The sequence below is a fragment of the Leptidea sinapis genome, chromosome 9, assembly GCF_905404315.1.
Source record: "Leptidea sinapis chromosome 9, ilLepSina1.1, whole genome shotgun sequence".
In the NCBI taxonomy this organism is placed as follows: Eukaryota; Metazoa; Arthropoda; class Insecta; order Lepidoptera; family Pieridae; genus Leptidea; species Leptidea sinapis.
The window spans coordinates 13,470,379-13,487,442 of record NC_066273.1 but is presented as its reverse complement, the minus strand read 5'-3'; the positions used below and the strand labels follow the sequence as shown (position 1 = coordinate 13,487,442).

At 34.4% G+C, this 17,064-nt stretch overlaps 3 protein-coding genes across 8 annotated transcripts in view; 1 reads left to right on the top strand and 2 right to left on the bottom strand.

Annotated features, from left to right (window-relative positions):
* The window catches only part of LOC126966157 (baculoviral IAP repeat-containing protein 6-like), a 312,407-nt gene that overhangs the window by 27,556 nt on the left and 267,787 nt on the right, over window positions 1–17,064 (top strand). The gene's annotated exons all lie outside the window — the stretch shown is intronic.
* LOC126966149 (papilin-like) overlaps window positions 1,012–17,064 on the bottom strand; it is a 17,663-nt gene continuing 1,610 nt past the window's right edge. Inside the window, exons 2-11 of one of the 3 annotated variants that reach the window (XM_050810093.1) lie at window positions 14,979–15,318; window positions 14,263–14,384; window positions 13,650–13,838; window positions 13,013–13,149; window positions 11,487–11,634; window positions 9,143–9,562; window positions 8,172–8,327; window positions 6,216–6,326; window positions 5,447–5,543; window positions 1,012–1,841 (exon numbers count right to left, since the gene is read on the bottom strand). In XM_050810093.1, the coding sequence (XP_050666050.1) occupies window positions 1,748–1,841; window positions 5,447–5,543; window positions 6,216–6,326; window positions 8,172–8,327; window positions 9,143–9,562; window positions 11,487–11,634; window positions 13,013–13,149; window positions 13,650–13,838; window positions 14,263–14,290 (1,380 nt within the window). In that variant the 5' untranslated portion in view covers window positions 14,291–14,384; window positions 14,979–15,318 and the 3' untranslated portion in view covers window positions 1,012–1,747. Of the gene's footprint in view, window positions 1,842–4,827; window positions 5,171–5,446; window positions 5,544–6,215; window positions 6,327–8,171; window positions 8,328–9,142; window positions 9,563–11,486; window positions 11,635–13,012; window positions 13,150–13,649; window positions 13,839–14,262; window positions 14,385–14,978; window positions 15,319–17,064 lie in introns of those variants that run through there. The other 2 variants (XM_050810094.1, XM_050810095.1) reach the window with 2 other exon arrangements.
* The window catches only part of LOC126966106 (papilin-like), a 27,559-nt gene continuing 24,865 nt past the window's right edge, over window positions 14,371–17,064 (bottom strand). Inside the window, exon 17 of the mRNA XM_050809980.1 lies at window positions 14,371–14,384. Within this exon, the coding sequence (XP_050665937.1) occupies window positions 14,371–14,384 (14 nt within the window). The remainder of the gene's footprint in view (window positions 14,385–17,064) is intronic.

Sequence of the window (17,064 nt, the reverse complement as noted above, 5' to 3'; positions counted from 1 at the left end):
AAAAAACGAGAAGGCTTACAGTAATGATTTTCGAAAGGAACCTTCTCTGCTTAATTGTGAAAATAGTGAAAATAGTATAAGTCTTTTCGAGATATCCGTACCACGCCGTTTTTTTGAACCACACACTACTGGACTTCCACGATAATTTTTTTTAATGTACGTATAATACGTATTCGACAACTTAAAAAAAGTATCAGGATTATTCATTTGTGTCTCAGCTTTATATTGATGTGCTTTTTATAATGTGTAAGAGTAATAGAAAAAAATATGCAATTTAAAGTGTGGAAATTGTGTGAGCTCGACAGGTCGGTTATAAACCACAAACTAGCCGAGGCGTGCAATTAGAACAGTCAAATATAAATATAAGATATATACTCAGCGATTTTGATAAAATTTTTAGGCCACCCATAAAATCACTACTAGCCAGTGATTCCATTCCAGTTTGGTGACAGTCGATTTAATTATTTAGAAAATAGCACGTTAGTGATAAGTTCATTTCTCTTTTATATATTTATTTGGATCGCTCAGATAATTATTGTGTTTATAAATGCATTCATTGGAAGTTGTTATTAATTATAAAAACTGGAATGAAGTTGTTTCAGGAATAGGGCGTTAGTGAAGTATCTCGAAAACTTAATTAACTTAATATTTTTACTATCTTTCGTATAATATTTCTTTTAATCTTAGGTTAGAAGAAGTTGAGATTTGATTATATAAAAAGAGATTCTTGTTAACTTATTGCGAGTGAGTATGAGAGATCATAATAGTATAGTAAATATTCTATATATAAAATTTAAATACTATCTTGTATATTAACGGTGTTATTACAAAACACTTGTATTAATAAATAATAGTTAAAAAAAACTAAAAAGCACACTTTATATTAAATTCAACTAAAAAATAGAAAACAAATTTAAATTGAAAATAGTGTAAAAAAATATATTTTATTGTAAAAAAGCGTGGGGTGCTTTTTAAGATATTATTAATATAATAATTCTTCTACACTTCATATATAGTTTTTTACACTATTTTCAATTTAAATTTATTTTCTATTTTTTAGTTGAATTTTATATAAAGCGTGCTTTTTAGTTTTTTTTTAACTATTATTTGTTTTTCATTTTTTAGTATAATTTTATCAAATTAGTGTAATGTCATCGGTGCTTGATAAATCTACAAAGTTTGAATCTAGCCGTTTAAAGTGGGTCAAAATCGCGCCCAAAGAAGTCGGTTACAAACATACAGGTGAAGCTAATATAAAGCGTTTTAAAAAGCCCTATTACGAATCCGTGTCTTTATGTGGTTTAGTGTCTTTAGACGTCGTTTAAATAGTTAGACACTGTTTAACAAAACACGTGTCTAAGCCATGTTTAAATTTTTGTTTGTAATAACACCGTAAGAGTTTGTATTACATTTATGTTATGTTACAAATTTCTTATAATAATTAATTTGTACACACTTTTTAGATTATTAAGGCACTTTTGTTTCATTTTACATTCTGGATATTTCGAAATCTTTAAATTTATTAAAATATCATTACCTACTTAAAATAATAAAATTTGTTTTCATGCAAATTTATTTGACAGTAAAATCTTAACCTAATATATATTATTATGCTTATAACGGTTTTAAAATTCATATTTCACGAAATTTATTTCTATTTTTTTAATTTACGTAAATTTCGATATCAAATTTTATCTATAATACATTAACTGGCGTTAGAACTCCCTAATAAGCCGTTATTTTCTCGTTACTTCTTCCTTCTAAATGACATATCGGCCTGCATCAGCTCCGCTTCTTCAGCTTCCAGCTGTCCGGCTTCCACGCAGGACTTGCAGCAGAATCTATAGAACAAAAGTTAAATTGATGACTTCTCACATATTTGATATTATTCAAACACGATTCATATAATATAGGATGTAGCCCTTTATAAACTAACAAGCTGACTCGACAGACGTTTTTCTAGGTACATATAATAAAAAAAATATTGATTCATAGGAATTTGCTAATAATATTTCAAAACATCAAGAATTATTTCGTAAAAAATGCTCCCTGTTGTTTTAATGAAATTGTTTCACAGTGGAACTGTCAAACCGTGCGTCACTAAATTCTCTCATAGAAAATATGTCCATACAAAACAAATATTTAAAAAAAAAATTATGGGTAAATGTTAAGTAAAAATTTTATTTCGCTTTGGGACCATCCTATCTCTCAAGTTGGACTAAACTGCACTCCATGAAGTAATCCCCATTAAAATCCGTTCATTTGTTTAAGAGTGCATCGTGGACAAACAACGCGACACGTAATTTATATATATTAAGATTTGTTATTTATGTACAGTGGTCGTTGAGTTTCTTGTATGTTCCTCTCACGAGCTCAACTTTCTCAGAATATATGGTAGATTCAGTAATTTTTCAGTAAGTTTGAGCCAAAATGAATAAAAATTATTTGACTTTGACTTTGCGTATTGCACTCTCTCGGGAAATCTAATTTCGGGATACCATCCTCCCTGGTACCTTTACTGCATCTCTAACAACGTGTACTTAGGTGCAAATTAATGATTATCCCTCTAGTTGTTACGGTGGTCACAACAAATAAAAATTTTAATTTAAAAGCAGTCGACACGTCATATTTTTCATACAAAACGCACCTTTCTTAAAAAATACTGATAGGTATCTTGTGCATTCATCTATGTTTCAATCGAAACAGAAAATATAAATTTTAAGAAATATAATCTACTTGAGCTTTGTCCGTTCATAATGCACTCATAAATTGTAAAAGTAAATAAAATATTGCGATGGAAACCTCGCGCATGTAATGGAAATTCTACAAAGATAAACATTTATTTCACAAATTTGTAAGTATTAGATACTCTCGGTTATTAGATACTCAAGGAGATTTCTTCCACGTACTACAAAGCTGTTAAATGAGCTTCCTTGTGCGGTGCTTCCGGGACGATACGACATCCTTGGGTACCTTCAAAAAATCTTAAAGGCCGGCAACGCTTCTGTGATTCCTCTGGTGTTGCAAGAGAATGTTGGTTGTGCTGATCACTTAACACCAGGACCCGCACACTCGTTTGTCCTCCATTTCCATAAAAAAATACGTATTTTCTTCCAGTAGTTTTATGTAATTTCTGCACACTATTTCTTGTTCAATGTTATCGCATTCTCTTGCTTGTCGTCAACAGGCGGTATGCGTTGTATGAAACAACATGATTTTAGAACATGTTCGATAGACAGGACCGGGAAGAGTCCTCTTATTTCGCATATTTGCATTATGCATGATATTCTATGTGTATGTGTATGTGTGTATGTATGTGCTATTGTCTTAGCGTCTATAACTGTGAATGAAAGAGACAGCAATACACTTATTGTGTTACATAATAATAATAATAATAATAAAGCCATTTATTCCATATCTCTAAAAAAAAAGTGTACATATACAATATTGTTAGTTTTTTTTTTGTTAGTATTATTTGCTTTATCTAGGTTTTTTAGTATAATTGTTACTTAGTTAAATTTTTAGATATGGATCCCAGATTGGGTAAAGGCCTCCTCCAACTTCATCCACAACTTTCTGTCAAGTGCTTTCTGCATCCAATCTTTTCCTGCTGATTGTGCTATGTCATCAGCCCACCGTTTTATTGGTCTTCCTACATTTCGTTTTCCTGATGTTGGCCCCTTCCAACGTGTAATTTCTCCAGTCCACCTCCTGTCGGTATACCGTGCAATATGTCCAGCCCATTTCCATTTAAGTGCCAGGGCATGTGTGAGTGCATCGGTGATCTTGGTTTTCTGTCTTATCCTGGCGCTTCTTACTTTGTTTATCTTCCTTATTTTTAATAAGCTTCTTTCCATTGCTCTTTGATTACTCGTAATCATCTGCTTGACTTTTTCTGTAAAGTTCCACGTTTGACAGCTGTACAATAAGCATGGTAGGACACTAGTATCCATTACTACTTTTTTCATGTGAAGATTGTAGTTGCCTTTTAAGATTTCTTTTAATGACCAGAATCTATTCCACGATTTTGATACTCTTCTTGCTACTTCATCTTCGTTGTTAGAGTGATGGAAAGATACTCGTTTTCCTAAGTAAATGTAGTTATCGACATAGTTTATAATATTGTCTCTTACATTTATTGGCTTCTTCTGACTGTTGGTCATTATCTTAGTCTTATTTGCATTCATTTCTAAACCGATTTTTATACTTTGTTGGTCAAGTGTCTGTATCATATCTTCTAAGTCTCTAGGTGTTATTGTGTTACATAATATAATAAAAATATAATAATGACACACTTTTACACAAATTATCTTGGCCCAAACTAGGCGCAGCCTGTACTATGGGTACAAGACAACGATATATTTAATACAATATACTTACTTAAACATACATAAATACTTAGAAACATCCATGACTTGGAAACAAACATTAACGGAGTTTAAATATTCGCACCTGCCGGGATTCGAACCCGGGACCTCTAGCTCAGTATGCAGGGTCACTAACCACTGGGCTATAGGGACGAACATTGATTGGAATAAGAACCAAAGAGCGATATTTGCGATCACCACTCTACAGCGCTAAATTTATTGATACACTTTCTAATCATCCACAAATTAGGTATTTAAATATCAACGGACATATTTTGTTTTATGAAATTCTACACATCAACCCACAACCGGTTGAAAACTATCTAGTTCTTTTTTTATGAAAATTATTGAAAAACCCATAAATTCTGACTGGCACTACAACTGCGTTCGTCACCTTGAGACAAGATGTAAAGTCTCATTTGCCCAGTAACGTAAACACAGTAATGATTACGCATTACTGCTTCACGGCAGAAATAGGCGCCGTTGTGGTACCCATAATCTAGCCGGCATCCTGTGCAAAGGAGCCTCCCACTGGTGAAGTTCTAGTTCTAATTCCAACATCAATAGGCTCATCAATATCCTTGCATTCTGAAATTCAAACAATGCCAATCTTTTATAGAGTAGGACAAACGAACGTTTGGGTCACCTGATGGCAAGTGATCACCTACAATGTTTTCTTGCAAAACCAGAGGAATCGCAGTTACAAAAAAGCAAGAAGACCGAACACGCGCGTTTAGGTCGCGTCTATGGCGTCACACATCATACTTTCTCACTCACACGACGTGCACAACGAACAGTAGATACTAAATAACACAAAATCATTATGAGACCAATGGGAATAGGCCATTGTAGGCGAGCAGTATTATTTTTTTTCTGTCTGTATTGTTTTATTCATAGATTCATTTTAAATGAAAATGTAGACGAAGTATAATCACTTGGGTGAAATCTATGAATTATGTTGAAATGGATGCTATTTAACTAGTACACGGAGGAAATTATTAACTACTCACTCGCGTCCATTAAAAAAGGTTTCATCAACATTGACCGCAATCTCTTCAATATTACTAATTAATACTCACTTAGAATAATATTTGTGACGACAGTAATTGCTGCGGATGATGAGGTGACAATCCGCGAAGTACGGGTTATCCACACACGTTGGTGGTATGTAGATACCTGAAATATTAACATCGAGTTAGTTTTGTCACAAGAAAGGGTTATCGGTATGTTCTTACTAGCGAAACATTATGTCTATGATTAATAATACGTTTCAAATATATGATTACCAGTCATTGATGACAATAAACAAATTAGACTAACAATCACGCTCAAAACTCTGCCTACGCGTCTATTAGACAGAGTTGTCGACCGCGCTTTGAATACATCGCCACGCGTTGTCGTATTTCAGGTACGTGCCCCTTTAATTAACACCACATTCCCACCACAAAGTAAGGTGTTAACTTGAATGAATGTTTGATTGCTATCTGTATTAGTTAATGTATACGTTTTTGACGAACTTTTAGCAGGTGATTGGGAGTCATATGTTTATAGAACATCAATGTTTCCATTATATCAAACTCAATTACGCATAAGTACTTTGCACAGCGCACGATTACAGGTAATTGTTACATTATTTTAATTTTTTGGCGTAAATTGCTAACTGTAACCTAATCCGTGCCCTTCTTAAGCCAAGTTTAATTACAATCGTATTACTAGTTTTTGAATACAACGTCTCATAAAACAAAATGGGTGAATAATACTTAAATACACAATCTTAATTTAAAAAAATACCATACCCTAGTACTCTCGGTATACCACTACCGTAGCCCCGCTCAATGTCATAATTACCTTTGACAGTGACGTTGATGACAGATGAATGTGACGTGTATTCGTTTGCCGCCTCGCAGCTGTACTCGCCGCTGTCATTCGACTGTGCCCGGAATATTGTCAAACGTGTCTCTGTAATTCAGTATTACCATCTCAGATTACTATTTTTATATTTTATACTAAGCACTTTTGAATCTGAATATTATGGTGAAAACATTTTCAGTAAAATAAAGTTTATGAAAATTCAATGAATTTTCCAAAATACGGTGATTATACAACGCGTAGTGGCAAATGATATGAAAATGACTCACTCTATTGATATCAATATCCCGATATCAAAATCTTAAACTATATTATTACACAGTCATACCCAAAGACCATGGGAAACTTTGACATTTTTGTGTCCTTAGTGTGATTGTTATCATTTAATGGGAAGTGGTGAGTCAACCACCCATGGACATCCACAACACCATGGGTGACCAAGATATGCGTCGCCAGCCTTTAAGTTGGGAGCATGCTTTTAGATTTATTTGTATTTGGTGAGTATTGCATGATATGTAGATTAGGATTATTTTATTATTGTTTGCTGAGTTCTCGTAACAGGTTTCGTCATGCTCGCTTAAATGTCACTGCTTGTGGCGGTGACATGGGACGGGTCGTCCCCCTTAAAAATGGTTGAAGGAGGCGATGGCTGGCTCATGCGTCATGCTCGTGAACGGGCGCTGCTTGTGGTGGCAGGATGAACCAGTTGCCGGAGACTCGGTTTCAGATTCTTACAAGTTATGTGTGTATATAAATGCATGGATATATACATATTTATTTATTTATAAGCGCTTATAAAATGCTCACAGAATACCTTTATTTATGGTGTATGTGGATGATGCAGCTACTGTACTCAATGTATTAATTTACATTTACTTTTTGACTTACTCGTGTAAGACATTGACTATTTGACGTTTGAGTGTGTTTGTTGCATCATTTTACATTTTACATATTCTATTGTAATTGAAATGATTTGTAAATCGATGTAAATGTAAATCTTGATATAAAAGAGTGGCAATGAGTTTCTTGCTACCTCTTCTCAATTAGCTCAACCCTTTACGAAGTAGCGGTAGATGCAATAAGAAAAATATTTTTTCATAAGTGTCATTTCTGTGACCTACGTGAATAAACTGATTTTGATTTGATTTGATTGAAGGTCCGTACGCCTAAATAAACTAATTAATCTATCACTATTTTGTAGTTGTGATTATGTACATATTAATTCGTAATGAAGAGAACGAATTCAATGAGACTTCTTATATTATATAACACGTCACGTTGAACAAACACTGCTCGTTGTTTTTTAAGATATTTCAGTTCGATCTTGCATTAAGATGGTCAGCTTTAATTTGCATTTCTAGATTTTTAAAGAAAGTAATTACAACTGCATAATTGGACGTATGTCCAGAAAAACTTACCAAACCACAATCATGTCGATATTTAGTTAAGAACACAAAACTGGTCATGAGATTCATATTAACGGGCTGACAAAAAATAGCAGCCCTACTGTCTCTCTAACATGACATAATGACTTAGTAGCCCAACCCACATGTATGGTTACACTTAACATTTACAAAACTTTAAATACAAATTCTTAAAATGTGATGTTTGTGGCTTGGAACGTTTTTCAGGAACTACGTCCAATTTAACAATACAAGAAGGTGTCAGCATAACTTTAGTCTTAGATCATACTTTGGCAGCTGTGAAAACGTCGAAAAAATTGTGTTTAAAATTAACTTCCATTTTGAGCAATGCACGCACACTAACACAAAGTGTCAAACAAATCGCGAGTGTAACACGTCGCTTGTCAAGCACACTAAACATATATTCCTGGCCTGTTTATGTCGGTTGTCTAACAGCAAGAGACTCTTTCTAGAGGTATAAATTATCTAAGACTTTAGTATGGAATTGTGTATCGGAGTTAATCCAACAGACCTGTGATTTGTATCCTGTCTGTGGCTGTGAGCTGCATCCTGTCTTTGGTCCATTGCACACGCGGCTCAGGGTAGCCATCTACGTCACATGCTAATCTGATCTCCGAGCCGGCCACCACTTGAGTTCGCTCTGCGTTGATACGGGTTGTCACGGGCACTGCGGAATTTTACATCTGTTTAATTTCCTGGTATACTCAATGTTAACTTATAAATACACAATATATGCACATACGTTAAACAAATGCAAAGCTAAACGTTGGAAAGTGGGCAGGTACCTACATATGTTTGGAAAAATGCAGGCCGGAAAACCCGACGCAAAAAAATTAAGTTTACTTATTTATAGCCTAGGATCAATTTTGAATGAATTGAGCAACAGCTCGGGAATATAACTTAGCTAGAGCTATTTTGCCGAAAGTGTTTTTCTACGCCTGCATTGTAAAAAGTAATACAAAAGGTACAAATTCCGGAGACTGAGAGGATCTTAATGACTCATCAATAATAATTATTATTTAGTAAAACCGCTGACTATGGAAGAATATTGGGAACAAAACTATCAAAACATTATTTCTACATCCCGAAATGTTTTCCTAACTCCTTTCCTTTCTTAAACCATTTTAATAGCACTAGTATTTTAATTAAGTACCTTTTTTAATTCGTTTGAAAAACTGTTGGCATTCTAGGCATTGCGTATAATACCGGATTACTCATATTGCAGGTGACAAAAAACATTTAAAAATGACAAAATGTACCAAGCTGTTCAGATACGTACCTGTCCCAATAGTGTAAATGTACTTTTGTTGTTTTATTCGATGATTATATTATTGGTACGTAGTAATGTCTTATTTATAATAAGGAACTTTATTTGTTTAGATACACATATATATGTATAAATACCACTAACCGCTTAGAGTCACATGCAGAAGAATTATTCATGCAAGGTGCATCATGCATAAGCAATAGGCTGGTCCTTACCGGCGTAGAGTGGAACCTGGTTTTCTGGTGCTGGTGTGGTAGATGCCTGGGTTTGTATCTGTGGGGTCGTAACCGGGACTTCAAGTTGGGTTACATGTTTAGGTATCTCCACAGATCCGTCGGGTCGGCTCGCTTGAACCACAAAAGGCCATATCGCCGACGAGCCTATTCCGTTATATGCGTGACAAGCATACTCTCCGATAGTCTCTTCGTTCAGTTTCCTGATTAGTAAGACGTTGTCTCTAGCTTCATACAGTGAGCTGCTGTAGGGCACCATAGGCCCGTTCAGACCCCGGTACCAGTAGATAGTCGGTGTTGGGTAACCGTACACGAGACATCGGATTCTGAGGGGTTGGCCAAGGTCTCCGAAGATCTCCTGGTTGGGTATGTTAGCGACACCAGCCGGTCCTTCCACAGGATCTAGCCATGCGAATAATTTAACTACTGAATGAGATCGAGGTAGTGCTGCTACACTGAGGTGGTAATTCAGCTATCAAATTTCAAAATAAAACTAGACAGATTTAAATAAGATATATCTCAGACATATCTTTTTTAAATCGTATACAGCAGATCCAACGCCACCATCCAATAAACCATGAGCAGCAATCCTCAAACTCAAAGGCTAATAAACTATTAATAAACTACAAAATCAAAACCAACACTAAAAAAGTTAAGCTTCGGACACCCCTGATTACAGTAAATAACTAAAAGATAACGTTTTCAATTTACTTAGCTTTAATCATCAGGGATGTCCGGAACTAGGGAAATGGTTAGAACCTTGAGAAACTCCCGCGCAGGTTAGTAGAAAAGTAACTACGAGTATCACCGTGAATATCATGACGGTACGCGCGTGAGGACTGAAGTAATGTACAATACTGCCGAGGCCGATAGACTCCACGAGATAACGTGACCGACTATTGATAGTTTCATTAATGTCACAATTGTTATAATAAGAGACAAAAACAAACACATTAAAGTATTGGCTAATAGACTCAACTCTGCAGCAAACACGATTAAAAAGGCAACATAATTCATTGATGTAGATACTGCTACAGGCAATGCAGGAGATATTAATACAATTTTTATGTAGAAGAATAAAACTAGTCATTCCATTAGTGCTTATTAAGAGCTTTGACAAGAGATTATCTATGAAGTAAACATAAAAATCAACTTTTGCATAATATCTTTACATTGAAGTAAAGAGAAATTTTAGAGTAAGGGAATTTCCAAACTATATCTTAGAAATTTACTGCATAATCTATATTCAAACAATAAACGAAATAAATAATAATATATTTTATGTATTATTTACATGATTCTATGAAATAAATGAATCAGTTGAAAGTACAAAACCAAAAATTAAAATAAGTATTATTATTTCCAAATTATACAGTTGAGACAAAAGGGTCTCCACTTAATTTTAATATAAAAATACGTAAAAGGACATTAAAATCTTACTTTGCTATCGAAATAAATGAATCAATTAATCAGCTGAAAGTACAAAACAAGATAGATATCTATATGCTAACCTCAAAAGTATGATTTTAAAATAAGTATAATTATTATTATTTCCATATCATACCATTGAGACTAAAGGGTCCCACTTAATTTTAATAAAACTTAAAAGTACATTAAAATCTTACTGTGTAATCGAAATAAATGAATCAATGAATCAGCTGAAAGTACAAAACAAAATAGATATATGGAAACTTTAAAAGTATGATTTTAAAATAAGTTTTTTTATTATTATTTTGGAATAATACCGTTAGGAGCAAAGGGTATTGAGTAAATATATTTAAACGTTCTTTGAAATCTGAAGAACGTTATCTAAATTACACTAGTAAATGTCGATATCACGCCCATTAGGAGTACTGAACTCTGCGATACAACATAATATTTGCTATCATCAATAATGAACTGTTCCCTAGATAATTTAAACACATGCTTGTGATTCACGGTGATACTGGAGTTAAATCACTGATACTTTCATAAAACAATACATTTTAAATTAATCGGACGAAATATGTCTCTAGCCGCTTTAGAATCACTTTTTTAGAGACGGTGTGTTAACTGCTAATATCTTTATCATTAAAATGACGTATGGTCTGCAAAAAAATTGTCAATAAGTTATAAATTAGATAAACAGTTTAATTCGTTGGTAAATGTAGTATTGTTTTGATGAAATTGGAAAAATGCTTGGGAAATTAAGGAGTGCTTAAAGAAAATTAGATAACGAACTAATACTACAAGTAACAAGTGATAATAAAATGGCATTTGGGTAAATCATATCTGCGGTTATTTTATCTAATTCCCTGTTCATTTCCATGCGTTCTCGTACACTTACCATCAACATGCAACGTTACTTCCTGCGTGGCACTCCCCAATTCGTTATTCGCGATACAAATATAGACTCCAGAGTCGTTACGATACAGAGATACTATTTCTAACGCTCCATCTGATAACAGACGATATCTTCCGACGTCACCGTTGATCTATAAGAAAAATATAATATTCATAAAACGAGATAATAACTAATACTAAGCGAGATTATAAAGATAATAAATTCCCGCTTAAATCTTCTCTTTTAAAATTTATGTATGTATTAAATAAATTTTATGAGCATTTTTCATGAGCTAATCAAATAACTATTTATTTACCTATTTGAACTCCAATATATCAGATTATTAAAAATAATTTTATTTATTACATTAAAAATAAGTATTTATATATTATTATTGTTAAAATTAAATTTCAAGATACCTTTTTTTAATTACTTAGGTATTGTATCCAGTATTCTTTTAGGTTGTGTGGAAGAGATCAGACCGCTCATTGAGCATCTATGACTGACTATAAATTATCTTAAGATCATTTTATAACTTTTATTTTAAAGACTTACCCCCTCATTCATAATGGTCCGCTAACTGTAACTGCTAAGGAGTGTTTTTTCTCATTCTGACTTAGGTCAATAGAAGAAGACAGAGTGAGAATTAGCAATGCTTTAAGTTAGCAGACTATTATGAATAAGCAATATGCAATACAGTGTCTATCTATCAAATGAAATAATAAATTGTTATGAACCAAATATGATATTCAAAAGGTGGCAGGTCCGACTTGGATGAGGAAACCAAGAGATTTTCTTTGTGGAGAACTCTTGGGGAGGCCTATGCTGGAAAGCAAGACAATCTAGAAACCAGTGTCTAATACTAATATATAATAAACTAATGATATTTATTAAACAAATTAAAACAGAAGATATAAGATAAGAAATGTAACTGTAATTATAAAGGGTTACCTCGTAAGGACCTAGATCCTTTATGATAAGAAAAAGAATGAGAATTTGTGTCCAAAACAGAAGCGGACATGTCGAACATGAACTGTAAAAACAATCAATAAATATTTACCTACTATTTACGTGGTTTTGTTTCATTCTTTAGAACTAACTAATAATTTTATTACAATGCCCGGGGAGGCTATCATCTAAGTTTTTTGTAATGAAAACTACTATTTGTTATACCTTTTTGGATAGCTGATAAAATGGAGATGTTTGTAAGCTCATCTGCAAATAGACTTCCATAGATTTTTTTTAAGTATCCCTTAAAGAAAAACACATCTTAGGTTTTTTTTTTTGATTTTTCACTATTCTCCATCTTTCACGAATCATTTTATTCTGCAACTGTATTTTTTTTAATTGAAATAAATAGAGCAATGCATCTTCTAAAATAAAACGTATAAACAAACATACCAGAGGCTCAGATTCCAAAAAAAAGATACAACAAAAGGCAAAAAACATTATCATTATTATTATGCAAATATCTTTGAATCGTATAGATTTAAAGCTATGGACAAAAAACTATAAGTTTAAATACTAACCGTTATTTCGTTTCGTCGCCAGGTGATCAAAGGCGGAGGGTTCCCGTGGAATAGACATCTGAGGGTCGCAACTCCTCCTTCACTTGCGCGTACTTCCGGTTCTCTTTCCTCACTAGGTTGAGGAGCTTGCGGTACACCTGCAAACACGCAACGTTAACAAAAATATATAGTTTGAGTTTCTTGCTACTTCTTCTCATTAGCTCAACTATATAATTTGAGTTTTTTGCTACTTCTTCTCATTAGCTCAACCCTTTAAGAAGTAGCGGTAGTAGACTTATTACTTATTTCGGATCGAAAGTTTAACAGTAGGGGGCTCCTTTGCACAGGATGACGGCTAGATTATGGGTACCATAACGGCACCTATTTCTGCCGTGAAGCAGTAATGTGTAAACATTATTGTGTTTCGGTCTAAAGTTCACCGTAGCTAGTAAATTTGCTGGACAAATGAGACTTAACATCTTAACGTCTCAAGGGGGACGAGCGCAATTTTAGTGCCGCACACAATTTTTGAGGTTTCTTTTTAAATTTGGAGTGGTACTGCATTGTAATGGGCAGGGCATATCAATTACCATCAGCTGAACGTCCTTTTTTATATGAAAATGTGGGGATGATATCACTTCACTCATATCGAGAGTACCTGGATTGTAAATGTTTGTGGGTGCTGATGTTGTAGCAGGTGTTGGCTCCATACAGAGCTGACTACAGCCTCGCACGCAACATTTTCCGACACCGAGACAGTCCGCATCGTCATTGCACTCGCGTCGACAGTTTCTCTCCGTTAAAGCTCGCAGTAGATTCAGGGGTGGACATTCGCCTGGCTTGTTCACTGAAATTAAAGTTAGAAACACATATTTTCAATTCAAGAAGTGGAGGTCGTCATCTAAATCGTGTGCTTCGTGTTTTTCTGCAAACTTTACTCAAAGCAAGTAGCTGTTCATAGACCAATCTGGATCAACAATTTGAGCAGCTCAAATGGTTCGAGCTGCTACAGGGGTGCGCCATACTAGAGACGACAGCTATCTTCCGTACGTGGCCGGACCTGCACTTTGTGGAGCGCTAGAATGTGGCTTGAAGTGAAGAAGATTGCCGTGCTCCAATTCATTTCACAATATTGTTCTTTTTTGGGAATATATCCAAATTATATTGGCTGGTTATGAATTCATGACCGTTTTGTATTGCAAGTGAAGACGAGCAGCGGTGGCCATATATTATCACCATCATATAAAACAATAATGGGGTAATAAACTTACCGGTTCTACAGTCAGCCGTGTACTGCATCTCATCTGTCACCGATACCTTGTACCTTGTGGCTACACAACGTTCCCCGGGTGCACAGTTCTTGTTAGCGCAAGGGTGCTTCAAGCAGGTACACCTGTTTACAATATATATCATATTGTTATCAAATAACATCAAATTTACTATTTTTAAACTCAAAAGCTTCAACCATTATCATTTTAGTAAAATGGTTTTACACAGAGTCCAAAAATTAGCCCAGGTAATAATTCCTGAGCTGTGTAAATTTGTATGCTTTTTGCCTTGAGGAGAAATAGGTTCTACAGCCTCTCCAGAAAATAAGCAAGGATTCGAGTCAGTTAGGCTTGATACAAAAAAAGCCGATAATTCATATTGATATTTTCTATTTTATATGAAGCCCGTTAGCATTCTGGAATGATATTAGTAGTGGAATGCTCTCAGAAAACATTACATTCATTCATATTTTCTTTCTCGTTAGAACCAGATAGACACTGTACAGCTACTCAATTAATTGACGACCTATCTATTATATTCTGATAAATAAGTCAGATCGCATCAGCCATGATCGCTTTTGTGTATGACTGTGACTGAACGAACTCTTGCAAAAACAAAAGGCGAATAATGGGACTAAAGATAACAATTATTTTCCGTACTTAGAAGACGCATGGTTAGAAGTCCAAACTTCCGTGAAGACACTCTGTGGCAATCTCACCTGGTGCAGCCGTCATCGCTGACGTACTTGGAGATGCCGTACTGGCACTTGGTAGTGTCACACTATTTCTGTAGCGTCGCGCAGTCTACTTCTACTTGCACGCAGGTGCAGCGTTCGCAGCCGCTCGGCGTGCGTGTCCGCTGCACGCTGTACTCGCAGTGCAGCGCCGCGCACTCCTCCTGGTACGTGCTGCAGTCCTGGTCCACCTCCACACAGCTGCACTGCTCACAGCCGCCCAGGGTGCGCGTGCGCTGGACGCCGTTCTCGCACGCGATCGTTGCGCACTCCTCCACGTACTCGGAACAATCGTCTACATCATCTGGCGCCACTTCATTGGCATCTGTTACGTAATCAAGTACGTCATCATTAATAAGTGTGCAAGTTTTTTTAACCACAGACATAACAACACTAACAGATTCAAATTTAGAAAAAAATGCCAACAATTAATTTACAAAGTGCAGTTATAGCTTATCTTATTACCTTTAAACGAGCAGTTCTTGTATACATTATTTGAATCTCGAAACGGCTCCAACGATTTTAATGAAGTTTAGTATACAGGGGGCTTCAGGGGCGATAAATCTATCTAGCAAGATTTCAATTTTAAAAAATTTAGTTTTATCCGTGTTTTAATAAAAATATTAGAATACAAAGGTAAATTTCGCTGGCGATCCACGGTTCGAGTCAAGATGTCTACAGTCCAATTATTTTTTCCCTTTTCTTTTTCAAGTTCCTTATTTTATGGAAACTATTATTGGGAGCCCTAGTATAAGTATATTTTCTACACTGCCTTAGTAATGAAACCAACTTTGTGCAAATATTTTTATTGTATTGGAGGTGTTTCGGAACAAAGATAAAAGTCAAATCAATAACACAGTATCGATACATAAATTGAAAAATATGGCTCTTTCTGACATCAAGCTATATACTAATTACTAATAAAATGTTAACCTAAATGTACTCGTAATTTTTTATTTAAATAACCAAAAATATTGTTCATCAATATTGTTTATTCATCAGTATGAATGTCATAACTAAATATAATTTCCAAAAAATACGATTTACCAAATCAAACAAATATATATGTATATTAAATAAATATAAATGTAACGTAAAAATAATAATATAAATAGTAATAAAATAAATATAACGTAAAAATAGTAATAAAATAAATGAACGATTATTCCAAGATATAGAGAGTCGTTTTAGTAGTTTCTACTCGCACTGTATCGGTATAGTATTTGTAATACAACAACTCGATATTTTAGTCATTGGCATTATATGTAAACCAATAATTTCTTATTGATGACAAATATTCCTCAAATTTGTACACGATTTTTGAAATTAACAACATGAATCTACTTAACCAAAATAATTAAAATTGCAACAATTTGTGCTTTGTATTACCACATAGGGATAGATACTTACATATTACGAATTAATTTATTACAACATATAATTTATGGTGTCATCCATCAAGTTTTTAATCAAACCAGGCGTATTTTTATACGTTCGTTTTCATTATTTCTCGGTACCATAATAAAGTCGCGTCGTGCCGCAAGTTGGCTCATGCAGTGTGGGTAAGCCCTTAGTGTGAAAGAGAAGACCAAGCAAAGCGTGCGAGCGGTGCGATCGATAGCGCAAGCTTATCATCGTACTGTCAGCTCTACATTCCTCAAACATAACATGGACAAATTTTTACAACAGTGCTATTTTACGCACACACACTAATGCTGGTCAATTAAGTAATCCGAATGGCGTTTCGTGGGAGCGCCGGTCATAGAAAGTGCCTAAAGATTAGATGTTTGTACGGGACAAACTTAACTACTCTGCTCACATTTCATAACTGTTTTTTTATGTGTAAAGATTTTTGGTCATCTTTTCACATTATGTACAGTGTCTGATTAAATTTCGGTCCAATAAAAAAATTTATCTACATGTACCTACCAGATAGTAAAATTATACCGAGAATACAAAATTGAAGTGAATCCATCTATGTCTATAAAATAACAGATGTATTAAATTTCATTTTATTTATTTAGAGAATCATCAGTGCCAAAAGGACATCTGCAGCTCCGACTAAAAATCG